The sequence below is a fragment of the Cornus florida genome, unplaced genomic scaffold (genome assembly GCF_030987335.1).
Source record: "Cornus florida cultivar Cherokee Brave unplaced genomic scaffold, ASM3098733v1 CherokeeBrave_3.0.0_Hap2_Chr10, whole genome shotgun sequence".
NCBI classification, from domain to species: domain Eukaryota; kingdom Viridiplantae; phylum Streptophyta; class Magnoliopsida; order Cornales; family Cornaceae; genus Cornus; species Cornus florida.
In genome coordinates this window covers 115,121,190-115,137,573 of record NW_026775580.1, presented here as the reverse complement: position 1 = coordinate 115,137,573, position 16,384 = coordinate 115,121,190, and the positions used below count along the sequence as shown (strand labels likewise).

Genomic DNA, 16,384 nt, shown 5'->3' with positions numbered 1-16,384 from the left:
AATTACCAATAACTTAACCTTGGATATATTTAATAAGTACATACATGAAGACAATAAAATACTAAAATTCAAAATTAAATGAAACAATAAAATAAAATAAATTTAGTTTTTGAGGGCATATATCTCTAAACAGTTCCCAGTCTGAAACTTTGAGATAATCATCCAAACACCTCGCATGTCTCATTTGACATTGTCACGTCCATAAACTTCTAAAAGAACGAAAAGAACACAACATAAATGCTTGAACGACTCGTCATCAAACCACGATATGGAAATAGCAAGTATGTCATCTTAGAGAACCATTTTTTTCTTTTTCTTTTTGGGTGGGTTTCATCCCAAAAAAGTTTAATGGCATTCAGATATTTGCTACATGTTAAGTTCAGAAATAATAATAACAATAATAATAATAACAACAATAAATAGAGCATCTTTATTACAATGAAGAACAGTACAAAAACAAATGAGGAAATAATGAAAAGATTTGAATAACCAGCTAAATAAATTGAATTCTATAATGGCTTACATGTAACGTTCCCCATAAGCCGATAGTCTCCATACAAAATATCAGATTACTATGCAGTTTGCGAAGCGATTTTTTTATGCTCTGAAGACGACTATGTTCATCAGTCTTCATGCTCAACATAGAGACACACTGTTTGAACCACAAAACACAAGTAAATGTCTGCTTGAAGCCTTGAATGAACAAAGTTTATTAATTGAACAATATTTCAACATACATGGTGTTTTATCTCCTCAAGTTTTGTCCTATAGCAAATCATATGAGGGCAAGATGAATTGTTTATAACCGGTCCATAACGATATATTTTAACTTTTGGAGATGCCACAAATTGTTCCAACTCTTCCTTGTCTTCAACAGTGTAAACCTATGAAATAAAAGAGAGAATTAATAAAAATTTGCTATATAAATTTTGTTTCAAGGAATAGAAACACTCTAGATCTGTATATCCACATGCCCAACCCTGGGGAAAACAAACTAACCTAGAGCTTGATTGGTTAAAGAAACTATCCTTCACATAAATTATATCAGCATAAACAAAAAGTCACATTGACTAAATATTTGAATTAAATTTTTGGTAGCTTAAACAACTCACCTTAGCATGAAGTAAGGTTTCAAGACTGTTGATGGAACCACCTGATATATAGTAACATAGCAACATGACTTCTCCGTCAAACAAAAGAAACATAAATTAACAATCTCCTAGGCATGAACTACGCAACAAGAACAGTTCATGCATAATGGAAAGATATATCAACCACAATTAAACTAGTTATGAAAATTTGAACTACATAACAGGTACAGCATATCCGAAATTCAAAAGATTTCTCATTCATCAATAGGATGGTGGTAACCTTGACAAAGATCATATAACAAGAAAAGTTCTCTTGCCTATAAAGATTATTATCCATTACATATGCTAGGCATATTTGTTCTAAGTTCCAATCTAACAACCCCAAGAGGGGAAAAAAAAGTTACAACCAAATTGATTTAGAAAGGGTGTTGTATATCATAATGTCAACCGTAATGCTCAAAATTTAATTGATAAGCATTTCAAAATAAAAATTATGCATTAAATATTTGTAAGATAGTATTACACAAACAAAAGACATGACCGTTGGAGTCAGCGATAGAGAGTATTTACTGTAGGAATCAAGACAAGTCAACTTGAGATTTCCATTGGGCACAGACGAAGAAAATCTTCCCAAATAGCTATACTAACGCAAAAGAGGAAATTTACCATAGGGGTGTCAGTAAAAACAACATCAAGAGAAACAAGTGAATTGTCAGCTATTGTAGGCTTATATTAGGCATCAAGTGATCAACATTAGACCTTTATCTTTTCATCTGGATCATGGCTGAATTACAAAACACATACAAAATGAGATTCCATAGTTTATACTATTTGTTGATAACATTGTTTTGATTAATGAAAGTAGCTTCTAAATTAGAGGTCTCACAAGACTCTCCATAATCAAGAAAGTTAAAGATGAATATAACAAAAACTGAAGTTATGAAATAGCTTTAACAAAACTTGGAAATACAAGTGCAGAGTAGTGAAAATTGAAGGTCAAGAGATACCAAAAGGTGAACACTTCCATTGTATAGCTTCAGCTATTTAAAGAGATGGAGAGATTGGAGAATATACTACTCAAGGAATTATGGCAGTATGGGTTTAAAAGTATGAGTGCTAGCATATTGTGTGCTCACCTCTAAAATTTAAAGGTAAATTCTAGAAAGTAGCCATTAGATCATCCATACTTTATGGCAAAGAATGCTGGACAGTTACAAAAATGTTCATAAAATGAGAGGGTTTGAATTGTGGATACTGAGATGGGAACAAATAAAAAATTACTACATTCATAAAATGGTTAAAGTAGAACCTGTTGAAGATCAAATGAGAGAACACTGACCTAAGATGGTTTATCCATATGCAGTGAAAAGTAATAACATCAATGAGAAAGCGTGATGTGGCCTCCTAATTGAAGGTAATGCTCAGAAAGGCAAAGGAAAAAATTAACATGGACTGAGGGGTTTATGGCCTTAAAAAGAGCAAAAATGGCAACCGACCCCAAATAGTTGGGAAATGATTCTAAATGGACTGAGGGTTGTCGAATAATTCATTGCTATAAGGCTTATTTATGATTCTAAATGCCCATAAGATCCTGAATGAAAAAGACATGATAACAGTTAATTAAGGTCAGAGGGGCCTCAAATTGGGGAATGCTCCATCAACGAACAAATATAACAATTAATAGTAAACATATGACAGGCAAAGGAGTCCAAGGTGGGGTAGTTTTTCAGAAAATAAATGTCAAAAATGATCTTTTCCATGGATACAGATTAAAAATTAAACTAAGAAAAAGAATTTTTAAAACAAATTTGGAAGCGAAGGTTATTGCCTGGTTATATCACAAAAACCCAAGGAGCTAAGCATAAGATCATGGATTCAAGTTTCACCTAGTCCGTTGGGAGCATGTTTGTAGGCCGATTCGGAATGGAGGGTTGGGGCTTAGAAGATTGGTGCGTTTCAATAAAGCTCTCCTTGGGAAATGGTTATGGAGGTTTGGGGTGGAGAGGCATTGGCTTTGGAGGAGGATCGTGGTGAGCAGATTTGGGGAGAGTAGAGGAAGGTGGTGCTCTCTTGAGGTGTTTGGTCCTAGGGGTGTGGTGGTTTGGAAGTTTATTCGAAAGGGCTGGGTTGATTTTTCCAATCATGTTTGGTTTCGTCTCAGGGATGGTAGGCGGATTAGTTTTTGGGAGGATATCTGGTGTGGGGACATCCCTCTTGCTCTTGCTTTCCCTCGACTGTTCAGGATTGCTTCGGATAGGCAGGCCAGGGTGATCAACTGTTATCATCTTGATAATGGGAGATTGGTTTGGGATGTTCGATTCAGGCGTCTATTTCAGGACTGGGAAGTTGACGATGCCATTCGTCTTCTGGAGGTTTTGTATCGGCAGGGTGTTATGGTCGGAGATTCTGATATTTGAATTTGGGCTCCCAATGCTCAGGGTCACTTTAATGTGCGGTCTTTCTTCAAGTGTCTCACTCAAGAGCCTGCAAGTCCTTTCCCGTGGAGGGCAGTTTGGCGTTCTAAGGCTCCTCTTAAGATGGCCCTCTTTGCTTGGACCTCTGTTTTGGGAAAGATTTTGACTCAGGATAATTTGAGAAGAAGGAATCAGGTGGTAGTTAATCGGTGTTTTATGTGCCGTCGGGATGAGGAGTCAGTGGACCATCTTCTTTTGCATTGTCCTGTGGCCAAGGATTGTTGGGATTTGATGCTTGGCTTGTTTGGTTTTCTTAGGGTCATGCCTGGCTCTGCTGGAGGTTTTATTGAGGCTTGGAAAGGCTGTTCTGTGGGGGCTCACATTCGAGAGGCTTGGAGGGCCACGCCTCTCTGTATTTGGTGGTGCATTTGGCTTGAGAGAAACAAGAGATACTTTGAGGGAAAAGAGTCTCATATTTCTATTCTGAAATTCTCCATTGTTTCCACTCTTTATTGTTGGGTTTCGGGTAGAGATTATAGATTTTTTGAGGACATTGTTGATTTTTTTGGCCTCTTTGAAGGCTTAGTGGTTTTTGCTTCTTGTTGTTCCTTTGGGATGCGCTCCCCTTTTGAGCGCTTTTTTAATACAATTCTTACTCATCAAAAAAAAAAAAATTGAGTATAGAGAACAAGCCGTGTCACCAGGACACATAATTCAGCATCTTTTCTTGCACAGGAGATAAAATATAGACAAGTGTTGAATGGCATCTTGGGTTTTAGCTCATTTATGACAGCCATATTATTATCATAGTTACATTTTAGTCCTAAACTTCTACCAGACTTCAAAATACACCACATGAGGTGTAAAGAGTAATAAATTCAAAACTCAAACGTTTAAATAAATGATCAAATTTATAAGTCCCAAAAATATATATTAAGTGTACATAAATAAGTGCACAGACACAAACAAAGGCACACATATAATTGCCTTACCTTTTCCTAACTTTGGAGATGCAGTCATGCCAAATACACGAGGAAGTGTTATGACATCACTTTTATAGAAAACCTACATAATTTCCAACATAATCTACATGTCAAAAAATCAGAAAATGGCAATCAAAATGATATGTGTACGATAAGTAATAATCTCTCTCTCTCTCTCACACACACACACACAAAAATAAAAAGCATTATTTTGAGTAGTTTATTACCTTCATGATTTCTGCATAAGGATGATTGCTTTCAAGCTGGGCATGATGACACTCGTCAAATATCAGAAGTGCAATTAGCTCAATCATAATGAAACGGTGGCTTAAATTATGTAGTAGTATCTGAGGGGTCATAACAAGAACCTGCCCAGGAAAGCACGAATCAGGATGACCTCGTAGCAACAATAACTGCACTTTTTCGCGGAAAGCATTGTTTTTTCTTCCATTCTTTAACTATGAAACTTGAAGACATAAAGATAATGGAGTTTTTGTTTCTAGCGTATTGAGAAAACTATATAATTAGGAAAATAAATAAATCCTAGTCAAGGTTTTTGAAATTCTTACAGTGAACTCACCCAGGGAGCAAATACAACTTATCAAAATCATGCCATGCATGTAATATATCAAAACTACTAAAAGGTACCTTTTACATGACCTTTTAGAAGGTAAAATACAACAAATCTGACTAACCTCGTATTTTTCCATCTCATTTACCCAGTCACGATGGCTCTTCAACTTAGAATTCCCACAATAGGTCCCAACGTTAAAATCAATGGAGTCTTGTATGACCTTGGCTTGCTAAACACAGGGAACAAAAAATATAGTGATTCCTAACATGTATGGTACAAAAATATAAATTCAGCCATTTCAACCAAATTTCATACCAATTACCAAAAATAGGGCTTCATAAGTAAAGGAAAAGTACCCCGAAACAAATTTGGTCATCCCTTTTAAATCAACTAAGTAGATCCATAACAGAAGTAACATCAGCCAAAAAAATATAGAAAAAGAAAAGGACAACAACTAGCTACGTTACATAGAAGGAAGACAAACAACAATATGAAGAAGAATCAGCATATTATTCTGGATAGTTCATGAATCACATGAGGAAAAAACATAAAAAGGAAGTGAAGATCATTGCAATGCACAAACATGGTTTGACTTATCAGTTTTAATTATATTAAAGAAGTCCATAATAAATAAATTATGCAGCTCACTTGGCATACAACATTTGAAGAAGAAAAGAAAGACCCAACATACCCAATATGACAGCCTAAAGACACTTATCAATATATATATAGAAGGCTCCCTGTAGACTTAAGCAACTAAAAGTAAAAATTGAAGCCACTTTGACAGGTGTAAGTGCCATGTTAATCCTATCCTCCTACATATCCCAAGTCAGTCTCGAAATAGTAGGTTTTTAAACAATGTACATCGTACATTCTAGGTTTCTGGTGCCACATGAAGGAGATAGGTGAAATCTATTTTGTCACAACAATTTTAATCATCATCAGATATATTGTAGACATTAGAGTGACTGAATAGGGAATATTTTATATCTTTCTTTTTAATCTGGTCATAGATTCTCTGGGCTACCTTTAGGAATTTAAAAACTCCAAAACCAACACATGTAACAAAATAAAGGACCAGCATTTTTCAATTACAACCACCAATACATCTAAGCTCTTTCTGGGGCCATGTTGCCCGTAGATTGGCATAATTCACAGACTAGATTTAGTGTAGTTGTTAGCAAATTGAGTTATGTGTTGACATAATTCTCATTAAAACATACTTGTATAAAGTGTCAGAGTGTAGAGTGTCCTTTTTTAGAGTGTCCTTGAGTTGATGAAGAACAACAGTTGAAGACACAGTGGACACAGAATGCAAGAATGGTTTATATTCAATCACTTGGATAGGTTAAACCGTTAAAGGTAAGTGATCTTAAATTGAAGTTGGTTTAGCCTATCTTATTCTTATCTTTGGGTTGGGGTTTAAAATGTTTTGAAAAAGATTTTTAGTTAAATGGTTTTTCAAAACTAAGTTAAAATTTTGTTTTATGAAAACTGGAATTATAACCTAGATTTTGTACACCTCAATCAATCGAGATAATTGTTCAGTCAATCAATCAAAGGATGTCTGGTAAGTTTTGATCAATAGATCCGATCAATCAAATGGTTGTCCAAGAAAATAAATTAAATTACACAAAGTTTCGATCGCAGGTGATTGATCGAAAACTTGCTAGTAAGGTTAGATCAATCGTGTTGAATCCTATATTCGTCAGGACTCTCGGAAATCAATGTTTTAATTGGTTTTAACAATCTAAAACGCGATGGACTTTCTTGTTGACTATAAATATGGGTTTAAGTCAGATTGAGAGCAAGGTCTTTCATGTATTAACATAGATAAACACTTTGAGAGGTTTTGTGAGAAGATCAAGAGTAAGTTTAAGAAAATTTTCTTTATTTTACACTATTATAAAGCTTCCTCATATATATTCAATCCAAGAATCAAATTAGTTATTGTTGGTTCATTGAATACACATCCAAGAAACTATGTGATCAATTTTGCATCTAATCAATCGGAACACCAGAGCGCAGAGACGGCGAACAATCACTAGAAAAGCAGGTTCGTGAGGAGCCGATGTTGTTGACAGATCAGAAGAGTGACATGGAGATCTTTGAGGGTACTAGAGATTTGATATTCTACTGTGTCCAAAGATCAATTAGGAGTTCGAGTATGACAAAACTGTGACCTGGTTGTACATCTCTTTCTCAATAGTGAATTGTGCTTGACTGATCGTGGTCTCGTGGTATTTCACTCTCGTTTGAGGGTTTTCCACTTAAAGCGTGTCTCTTCTACCTCTCTTTACTTTACATTTTTACTGCTTATTGCATATTTGTGAACTAGAATTGAATTGCAAACTCATATTTCACAAGTATCAAGTTGGTCATTAATTGAATAGTCTAGATTAAGAAAAAAGCAGAAAATAAAAAAATAAAATAAAATAAATCACAGGATCTAATCAGTCCCCTCTAGGTCAGTAGAACGATCCTACCTAATTGTAGGTATTCAATTGGTGTTGTACCATATCAATTGATCACTCAGTAGCAAGATATCAGTTTCTCTTCCAAACCAATTCCATGGAATGAACCTAAACTTAGACAGCCCCCATTTGAATCCTTCACTCGATGGTAATTTCGGATAAGAAACTATATTAAGCATATGAACAAAAAGTTTTTCAACTGAATGAACCAGTTCCCCGCATTATTGTACAGCAATTTGTCAATAAGATAAAGACTAAAGTACAAAACCAATCAACAACAGTATCTGAAAAGAAAAAAAATAAAAAATAAAAACTCACCTGTTGAACCAGAGCTACCGTTGGTGCTAAAAAGACACATATGTTCTTCTGAGGTTTCTTGATCAAGTGACCCATCTCATAGATAAGCAGCACAGCAATGTGGGTCTTCCCACATCCCGTTTCGAGACAAACAATGATATTCTCATCAATAGCTTTCTTGCAGAGATCTGTCTGATACCTGAGAAAAAACGAAATAAAAAAATGAACTCCATTTTGCTTCCTTTAGTCGCCCAGAAAAAAATAGGAAAGTACATAAAAACCATTAAACTGTTGATTATCCAACACTAGATACATCCTATGTTTACTCATTCAAACATTATACAGCCATATGACATGGTTAGAGTTGAGTCTTTTTACTCTATCTTTTCTCTTTTTTTTTTTTATTCCACTCCCTGTAAACAAACAGATAGTATTCAAGAAAATCTTCGTTATTTAATTTTTTTTCGGTTTTCCCAGCAACCATGCCGATACAAGGGAAGAGATAAAAGTAAAGAAATCAACACAGAAACCCAATAACAAAATCAAAATGCAATTAGAAAACATCCAGAACCAACATTAAGATGTAAATTAAAATTTTCTGTTCTTTAATATTAATTCGTTTCCTCAACAGTCAAAACAGAAACTAAATTTTGATAAAAATCCGTAGTTTTTAAGGCATGCAGAGAGCAGGTTTTGAGACTTGCTCGCAAACAACTCGAAATTCGCTAAACAACGTTCAGACCCCCCTTCTTGGGAATCCAAGATTTTGATTTCTTCCAATTTCTTGAAAATAAAAGAAAAGAAAAGAAAAAAGGAAACCCACAAAGGAAAATGCGACAACATGAACCACGGAAACAACAAAAGGGCATACTTTCTAGCAATTTGTCTCGGGTCTTTGGAAGTCCTCCAATCTCTACTACTGGACTCCTCATCACCGTTCAAAGAGAGAGTTGAAAATCGCCCAGTGACCGAAACGGCCTGAGAGATGTCATTCTTAGGATCACCGCCGTCCATGGAAGCGATCACGGCGGTGGTGGTGGTGACCGGAGCTCCAGAGATAACTTTACTTTTCTAGTCAAGTGCGAATTTAAGTAGCGAGGACGAGGACAGACACACTTTACAGAGACTTTTCTTGCGAAGTGGGTTTAAGCATTAAGGCATCAGTCCTGACGACTTTGACGGACGAGGTAGTAGAATCTCGGATATATATATATATATATATATATATATATATCGTGTGTGTGACGCTTTCCCTCAAATGACGAAATTACCCTTCTCCTTCGAATTCATTCCCATTTCCCCCTGTTTAAAGAACTTTGGCGGATGGGAAAATTTTCTGAATTCAAACACGAAAATCTCTTGGTGGTACTATAATATTTTTTTCCTTTTATTTTGTTAGTTATTAATTGATGAGTCATTGTCATCAATTACTAATTACCCAAATAATTATCCTCTGTCAATCAATGTCAATAAAAGCTCAATGACATTAATGAAATTTTTTGCCCATCACCAAATGCTTTTAATTACTCCAGACTATTCTGTTTCTAGGATGATGATGCTAGTTGGTTCTCAGCATACTCTTACACAATCTCTTAAGTCTTAATCCAAAATGCAAAGCCATTTTAGAGTACTTGTGTTATAATTCAGTGAAAATTTTAAAAAATAATCTTAAAATGTTAATTATATGAAAATGATTATCTTTTAAATTCAAAAAATATGGAATAAATATTGTGTAAGTGAAAATGTAGATTCCATTAAAGGCTTAATAAGTTTGTGACTGTTTGTCATATAAATTTATATTTTTTTCATTTCGTTAAGATACTACTACATCAAGACCGAGAGCCAAACAAATTCACGAGGTACGCGGTTATACATTTATTTGTTATTTGCTTTTTATTGTTTGAATCACGCATACATGATAAATATGTGCATGCATTCATTGCTTTTCATTTGTTTTACCACCTTAACATATACTTTGTCCACGCTGTGAGTCGTCCTTTGAATCAAGCATGGAACATAATATATTCACATTTTTACATGTACCAAGTGGAAAGGACGGATTCGTCATTAGGCTCGCTATCGCTGGTGGCAGGTGGGCAAAGAGTCTAGAGGACACCTAACCGAGGGGCGTAGTTTTATGCTAAAACTTAGTTTCACATCATACATTTAATTTGGAGGAATTAAAGAAATTTTGAGTTAGTTGTGGGAAGAAAATACATTTAATTTGCAAATTTCACGAGGATTTTAAAATGGTCTAAATGACTTCAAGTGATGAGGAAATTTCGGAAAGGTCTAATACTTTAGAGTTGCAATGAACTTATTGCATAATTAGTAATTCCAGTTAAACAGAACTGCACTTATCTAAAAACCATTGTTATTTTTGTTTGTCATTCCTTTTCTTATATTTGAATCTCATTTAGATCATTTGTTTCATTTCATGTATATTTTTCTTACAATTCTAAATCCAAAGCCATCCAATAAAAAAGTTTATTCCAAATGACATCAACGCTTTCCGTAAATTTTGAAACGCTCCCATCTTTTTTTTTTTTGGGTACAAGGACCCCCCCTCCCAAAACATATACTAGTAAATTATATAAGACAACGTGTCAAATACTATAATAAATTATGCACAATAATCTATATCTACAATACCATGTGGTTTAAAGAATAAATAGTATGTACTAATATAAATAATTACAAGTTAACCTTTAGCACAATGATATTCGGGATGGGTGTGCTTACCTTAACTTCCAAAGAAAATATAAAAAATAATATAATATAATTGCAAGTTATTTTGTCCAAATTCATTGAGTATTGAAAATTTTATTTATTTACTTTTTTATAGTATGTGTCATCTAAAGAGATGAATTTGCATCTATTTTTCCTTCTTTTCAAGTCGCCAACTCAACAATGAAACGGGGACATCTGAATTTTAAATGAAACAACTCAGGTGCTTGTGATAACCACAAAATTCGGCACCAATTATATGCATTGCAAGCGAATATTGACCTCCAAATAATGTAATAGAAATAGCTATTTAGTACCAGGTGTTCTCCAGATCTTTGACACACAAAAACAAGAAATAAATAAATAAATCACCAAAGCAATCGGGGAAAATTATTAACAAAATGGTTAAGGGAAAACTCAACTAAAATGATCAAATTTGGGAAAATTATTAACAAAACGGTTGTTTTATTGCAAAAAGCTTAGTGCTTTGACAGTGGCGGGAAATATTTCCACAATCAAAATAAGAAACTAAAGAAAATTCAACATCCTAACTCCAAATAACATTGCTCACAATAAATCAATAATAGATGTTCACAACCTGCTATAGAAGTGGAAACCCATGCGATTTGACTGACCGCAAAAAAAATAAAAATAACAACAAAATAATGGAAGCAAGCAAAAAACTTTTGCCGTAGTTTGTTCGGTGCAGTTGGAAAATCTCAAAAGTATCAAGTGGTTAGAATGTGACTTCCGAGATTGAGGCACCTGCTTCATTGAAAAATTTAGGTTTGTGCCCATCCACGCTTCCAAAACCTTGGATTGACAAGACCAACATCAAGTGGTAGCACATAGGCAAAAAGCATTGCAATCCAAAAGCTTGTCCTTGTTAAATGGAATTCAACCTCATCAAGACAAACTAAACCAGGTCAGACAGAGATGAAGGTAGTCAACCTCATCAACACATACTCAACTAGGTCATAGATGGCACTCTCCGCATCCTTATTCCTTTCCATATTGAGATGAAATATGTAATAAAATCCAATAAACCCATTCCATAAAACCAAAATACAACCCCATTCACTTGTTTGACATATACAACTTCTTAAAGATAATTTCATAAACTATATTAATAATTTCAAAAAAAAAAAAAAAAGTGCTAGAATTCTTGGCCAAATCATCCAAATTTAATAGAAGATTATAGCCCAGATACTAGCCAAGTTCAAGCAAAGGTCAAGCGATATTTGTTTGCAAACAAAACAAGCAAACATACAAAGACTTGGTGCAGAGTTCAACTGATGATAAAGGCTGTTCCTCATATACTAATAAAAAAATCTGGAAATTGATCTCAAAGTGTTATTTATTTATATATATAATTTTTTTTTTTTTTTTTATAAGTAAAACATAAAGCAATCTCAAGTATAACTATACTAATCTAGAATCTGGACGCCAATGTAATGGACCCAGTCCTATATAATCATTAACCATATTAAACTGCGATGATTAAAGAATGTTGAAAAATTGAAACCTCAAATTTCACGTGGCGTAACAGCAGAGTCAGGCCTCACACGATTCAGCCGAACAGTTCCAAGAATGTATTCGGGGAGTTCTGCCTCTTCTTTTCCCTGCAGACACAGCCAATGTCGTTATCTAGTTCGTGTATGTCATGCATGTATTCGCGATTAAATAGGAAGCAACTCCACACTATATCACTAAAGCAAAACCAAAAACATCTTCCTGTCTCCTCAAACACAAAAAAATTATCCATTATAAACCACAAATATAATAAAACAGGAGGCCAAAAGAGAAGACAGTTTTTTCATAAGACCACGATGTCACGCTCTTACAAAGTAGTTCTAATTACTTCAAATACACTGTTTTACACTTTTGCAATTAAAGTTCCAGTTTTTTCAACAAGTTTCCACTGAACATAGAGTTTTAAATTGAAAAGTTGCATAAAAGCCATTTTTTTGTCCTGAGACTCCTTACACTAGATCTAATTTCGTTTATGTTGCTAATATTTCACATTTATAATTAAACCTTTCAGCCTGAAGGTACTCAGGTAACTGTTTTATTCTAATAATCAATTCAACCTATAGCTATAAGTAAAAATTTATGATTTGCTAGACAAATTGAACGGTAAACCCCACTCCTTTATGTCATACCAAGAATTGTACTAGTACACTACTATTCTGCACTAAAGTTGAACATCTAAAATTTAGAGATATTAGGCCAAAAAGTTATGCAATAAAATAGCTGTGTATAGTAATGTTTATGGAAAAGTCTAAATTTAGCCAGTGAATGAAAGGCAGGATGCAACCTTTTTTCGGTAATTTATTATTTATTTTTCAAGGACAAACAATAAGAATCAAACTGTAACACACCCCTCCCCTCTAGATGCCATATTGGCATTTTACTATTGATAAATAAACTATTCACCAGAACAGTTTAGCAATTTTAAGAATATATAGGATGTTAGCAATGCGACAACTATTTCTCTTTTTTTTTTTTTTGTTGTTATTTGACTACATTACATTACTTTTTTAAAAAAAAATAAAACTAAAATTCACAAGCGCCCCACCCCCCATCTTTCAAATATACACATGCAAAAAATTTTCTAGCACCTGTAACAAGAACGTAGAAACTAAAATCCTCATAAATGTAAAACACATTCGTACTTTGGATACCTGTATAACCATCGAAAAAAATAGTATTCTTTGGTGAATATAAATTATATATTTTTACTGATACTGAAACCTCATCCTTATTTGGCAATATTCAATTTCATTTAAGGAATTAGTTATAGTTCTAACACCTTAAGGAATAATATATTTCTTGATAAGGAACAGCTGGGGTAGCTAGATGTAATATGAGATGGTGAAAGTTTTAAGATAAACTGGGAATTTTCAGATACTGTCCTTATTCTATATGCCCCACATGTAAGAAGTTTATTGTATGGATTTGGAATCGAGAAGACTGACCCCATTGTTTATCGAAATTCCAAAATAATCCATGTCAAGGTAGAACTAGAAAAATAACAAAGATCTTCTGGCTTCTGACATAATTTTTTCAGTGAAAACATCTTGCATCAAAGAGTGTCAGGCTAAGCTATTGAAAACTTAAAAAACCTAATGAATCTCAATTCCACACAAGGAGTAGTGCAGAAGACCAACCGAGATGACAGTATTGCTTCCACAGAATATTAAAACATCCACAAACCTCTATTAAAATTGCAAGATCAACAACAATGCTTGTCACATATCCAAGGACTAGACCGATCACACTTTTTGCTACGGATGATGAGCCAATATCCACATCAATCTGCATGACAGGTTTTCAGAAGCATCTCAGTAAATTGAATACACAAAAATAACACACAGCTATTTAACCAAAAGTTTTGATAATCAGTAATCAAGATTAATTGCAGCCGAGTTAAGAGATCAATTGAATCTTGAAAGTACCTTTCAACCCAAAAATAATTGGCCAAAAGACGACCCAAATAATGCATTAAATGCACCACAAAAGGTTGATAAAGATTAAAAAAGAAGAAAGATATTGCACTAGCTTCAAAAAAATAGGTTTCAGTACAAGGACAATCAGTTTGTCTAATTGATAACAGAAATTAGGTCTCTACCCAATTGACCCCTCCTAACACCCCGAATTGGTGGGACTAGAAATTGTTATTGGGCTATGGCCACTTATTATTCATTTTGCATCATATATTATGGATATTTCATAAACTATAATTCTATTAGTTCTGCAATCTCTCAATATTGGGATATGTGGAGGGATACATCACAATATAGTGGATATTTTAAGGGCAAACTACAATGACCTCCCCTGAGGTTTGACATAATTGCAAGTAAACCTGAGGTTCGGCATTTTGTTACAAAGACCCCCCTAAGTCAGATTTTGATGTGAATTTACTTATCTACCCTCATTATTATATTGTTAAAAAAATCCTAAAATATTTAACTACGTTAAATTACATGTTTGCCCATTTTAATTTTAATTTTATTTTTCTTTCCTCTCTTCTTTGTTCCTCCTCTCCTCCACCCTAATGCCAGACCCATACCCCACGGTCCCCACCTCCTCCCCCACCATCACCGGCCACAATTCCCCATCACAGCTACATCTAAAAGCACATATATATTTATATACACATATACATGTATATAACCCAAAGCGGCAAAGGCCATGGCTGACTTCTTTTTTTCTCATCTTCTCTCCGCCAAACCAGACCCACGCCCTATCCTTTCACCACCACCACCGGCCAACACTCCCATCACCGCCACACCGGCAACCGTCGAAATGGGTGGATAGAGAGAGAGAGGGTTAGAGGGAGAACTAGGATTGCTGAATTTGGTGGCCGCTGGCACCGAAGATGGAGCGCACTCACCTCGCCGTCGAATTTGGCAGCGATCCAACCACTTTTGAGAGAGAAAGATCTGAAAACCAATCTTTCTCATTCAGACAACCCGAATCCACCACTTCAGTCATCCTATTGGCCATCTTAGCAAACCCTGCTTCAATTTGATGTCTGTCACTTCCAGAACTGAGGCTCAAGACTGACTATATATATCCCAGCAATTTATATATACATACATATATATGAGTACACTAATAACTGAAGTTCTCAGATAGGTGAGAGGAGAGAAAATGAGAGGGAGAGAGAAAAGGGCAATTTTATACCTTACAACAAAGGTTTTTTTTTTGGTAATTTGATTACACATTAAGGTAATAGTGTCTTTTTACTTTGTTAAAGGGCATTTTAGTCACTTCAACCAAATTTTATGACAAAAATTACCAATTATTGTTTGGAGGGGAGGTCTTTGCAAAAGAAAATCAAATCTGAGGGGGTGTTTGCAACAAAATGACAAACTTCAGGTTTACTTGCAATTAAGCCAAACCTCAGGGGAGGTCATTGTAGTTTGCCCATATTTTAATTATTATTATTTTAAAGAATATTGCAGAAGTTCAAAATTTAATAGTTATGAATATTCTAATCTAACACAAACTAACAAGTAATATACATTTTGGATTTTAGTAGTATTGATAAGAAAGAGGTACGGACGTAAAAAAGAAAAAGACATTGCATCAAAAGGAGAGGAAGATAGGCGAGCACGCTGAGGAGAGGTAAGAAACTTTCCAATCAGTTTGTGTCTGATTTACCATTCCTTTTAGTTGCTAAAAGTAAAACGCATCAACATCAATTTCTTATTATCTGTAATGCAGTTCCAACATTATTAAATACCTCAAATCTAATTTAAGCGAAATAACAGTGTTTCATTACCTCCAAAAAATTGTCTTGCCTAAGGTATCTGCAGGTTACCGCTTTCCCTAATAAGCAAGCTTTTGTTCCAACTGCACGCTTAACCATCCAATATCCCTGTCAAAAACAGTAGTTGCTGAGTACCATGGAAATATTAAACAATTCAAGTGGGTGAAAATAGACAAGATCTTGATACTGGAAAAACTTCAAGTGGATGAAATTAGACAAGATCTTGATACTGGAAAAACAATTCATACCTCAACAATACTTGGAATTAGTTTAAATCTTGAATTGCGAAACGCATCTGTCCCATCAACAAATTTACCCAACAACGAATTCTTATCTACAGGCCTGTCTGCGGCATAGTAAAGAACTAGGTTGTAGTTAGGTCTTGCTGGAACCTGAAACAGTAAAACCACCAAAATTTCTTCCCTGAATCCTTGAATTGAATTTGGTAGCATAGAAAGAAAAATAAGATAGAACAGATATTTCACATTGTTAACAGTAAAAACGTTTAAGCTCATAAAAAGTCCAAGTTCAACCTTAAGTTTTCCG

At 34.5% G+C, this 16,384-nt stretch overlaps 2 protein-coding genes across 8 annotated transcripts in view; both read right to left on the bottom strand.

Annotated features, from left to right (window-relative positions):
• LOC132277511 (dicer-like protein 4) overlaps positions 1 to 9,007 on the bottom strand; it is a 41,394-nt gene extending 32,387 nt beyond the window's left edge. For 2 of the 3 annotated variants that reach the window (XM_059779364.1, XM_059779365.1), the window contains exons 1-8: positions 8,705 to 9,007; positions 7,855 to 8,032; positions 5,184 to 5,291; positions 4,716 to 4,856; positions 4,498 to 4,570; positions 1,113 to 1,180; positions 738 to 884; positions 524 to 652 (exon numbers count right to left, since the gene is read on the bottom strand). In XM_059779364.1, the coding sequence (XP_059635347.1) occupies positions 524 to 652; positions 738 to 884; positions 1,113 to 1,180; positions 4,498 to 4,570; positions 4,716 to 4,856; positions 5,184 to 5,291; positions 7,855 to 8,032; positions 8,705 to 8,847 (987 nt within the window). In that variant the 5' untranslated portion in view covers positions 8,848 to 9,007. The remainder of the gene's footprint in view (positions 1 to 523; positions 653 to 737; positions 885 to 1,112; positions 1,181 to 4,497; positions 4,571 to 4,715; positions 4,857 to 5,183; positions 5,292 to 7,854; positions 8,033 to 8,704) is intronic. The other variant, XM_059779366.1, reaches the window with a different exon arrangement.
• A 1,998-nt stretch (positions 9,008 to 11,005) lies between these two features.
• LOC132277513 (protein ENHANCED DISEASE RESISTANCE 2-like) overlaps positions 11,006 to 16,384 on the bottom strand; it is a 41,509-nt gene continuing 36,130 nt past the window's right edge. For 3 of the 5 annotated variants that reach the window (XM_059779369.1, XM_059779370.1, XM_059779371.1), the window contains 4 exons: positions 16,087 to 16,230; positions 15,851 to 15,946; positions 13,777 to 13,878; positions 11,590 to 12,182 (listed from right to left, as the gene is read on the bottom strand). In XM_059779369.1, the coding sequence (XP_059635352.1) occupies positions 12,087 to 12,182; positions 13,777 to 13,878; positions 15,851 to 15,946; positions 16,087 to 16,230 (438 nt within the window). In that variant the 3' untranslated portion in view covers positions 11,590 to 12,086. Of the gene's footprint in view, positions 11,477 to 11,589; positions 12,183 to 13,776; positions 13,879 to 15,850; positions 15,947 to 16,086; positions 16,231 to 16,384 lie in introns of those variants that run through there. The other 2 variants (XM_059779368.1, XM_059779367.1) reach the window with 2 other exon arrangements.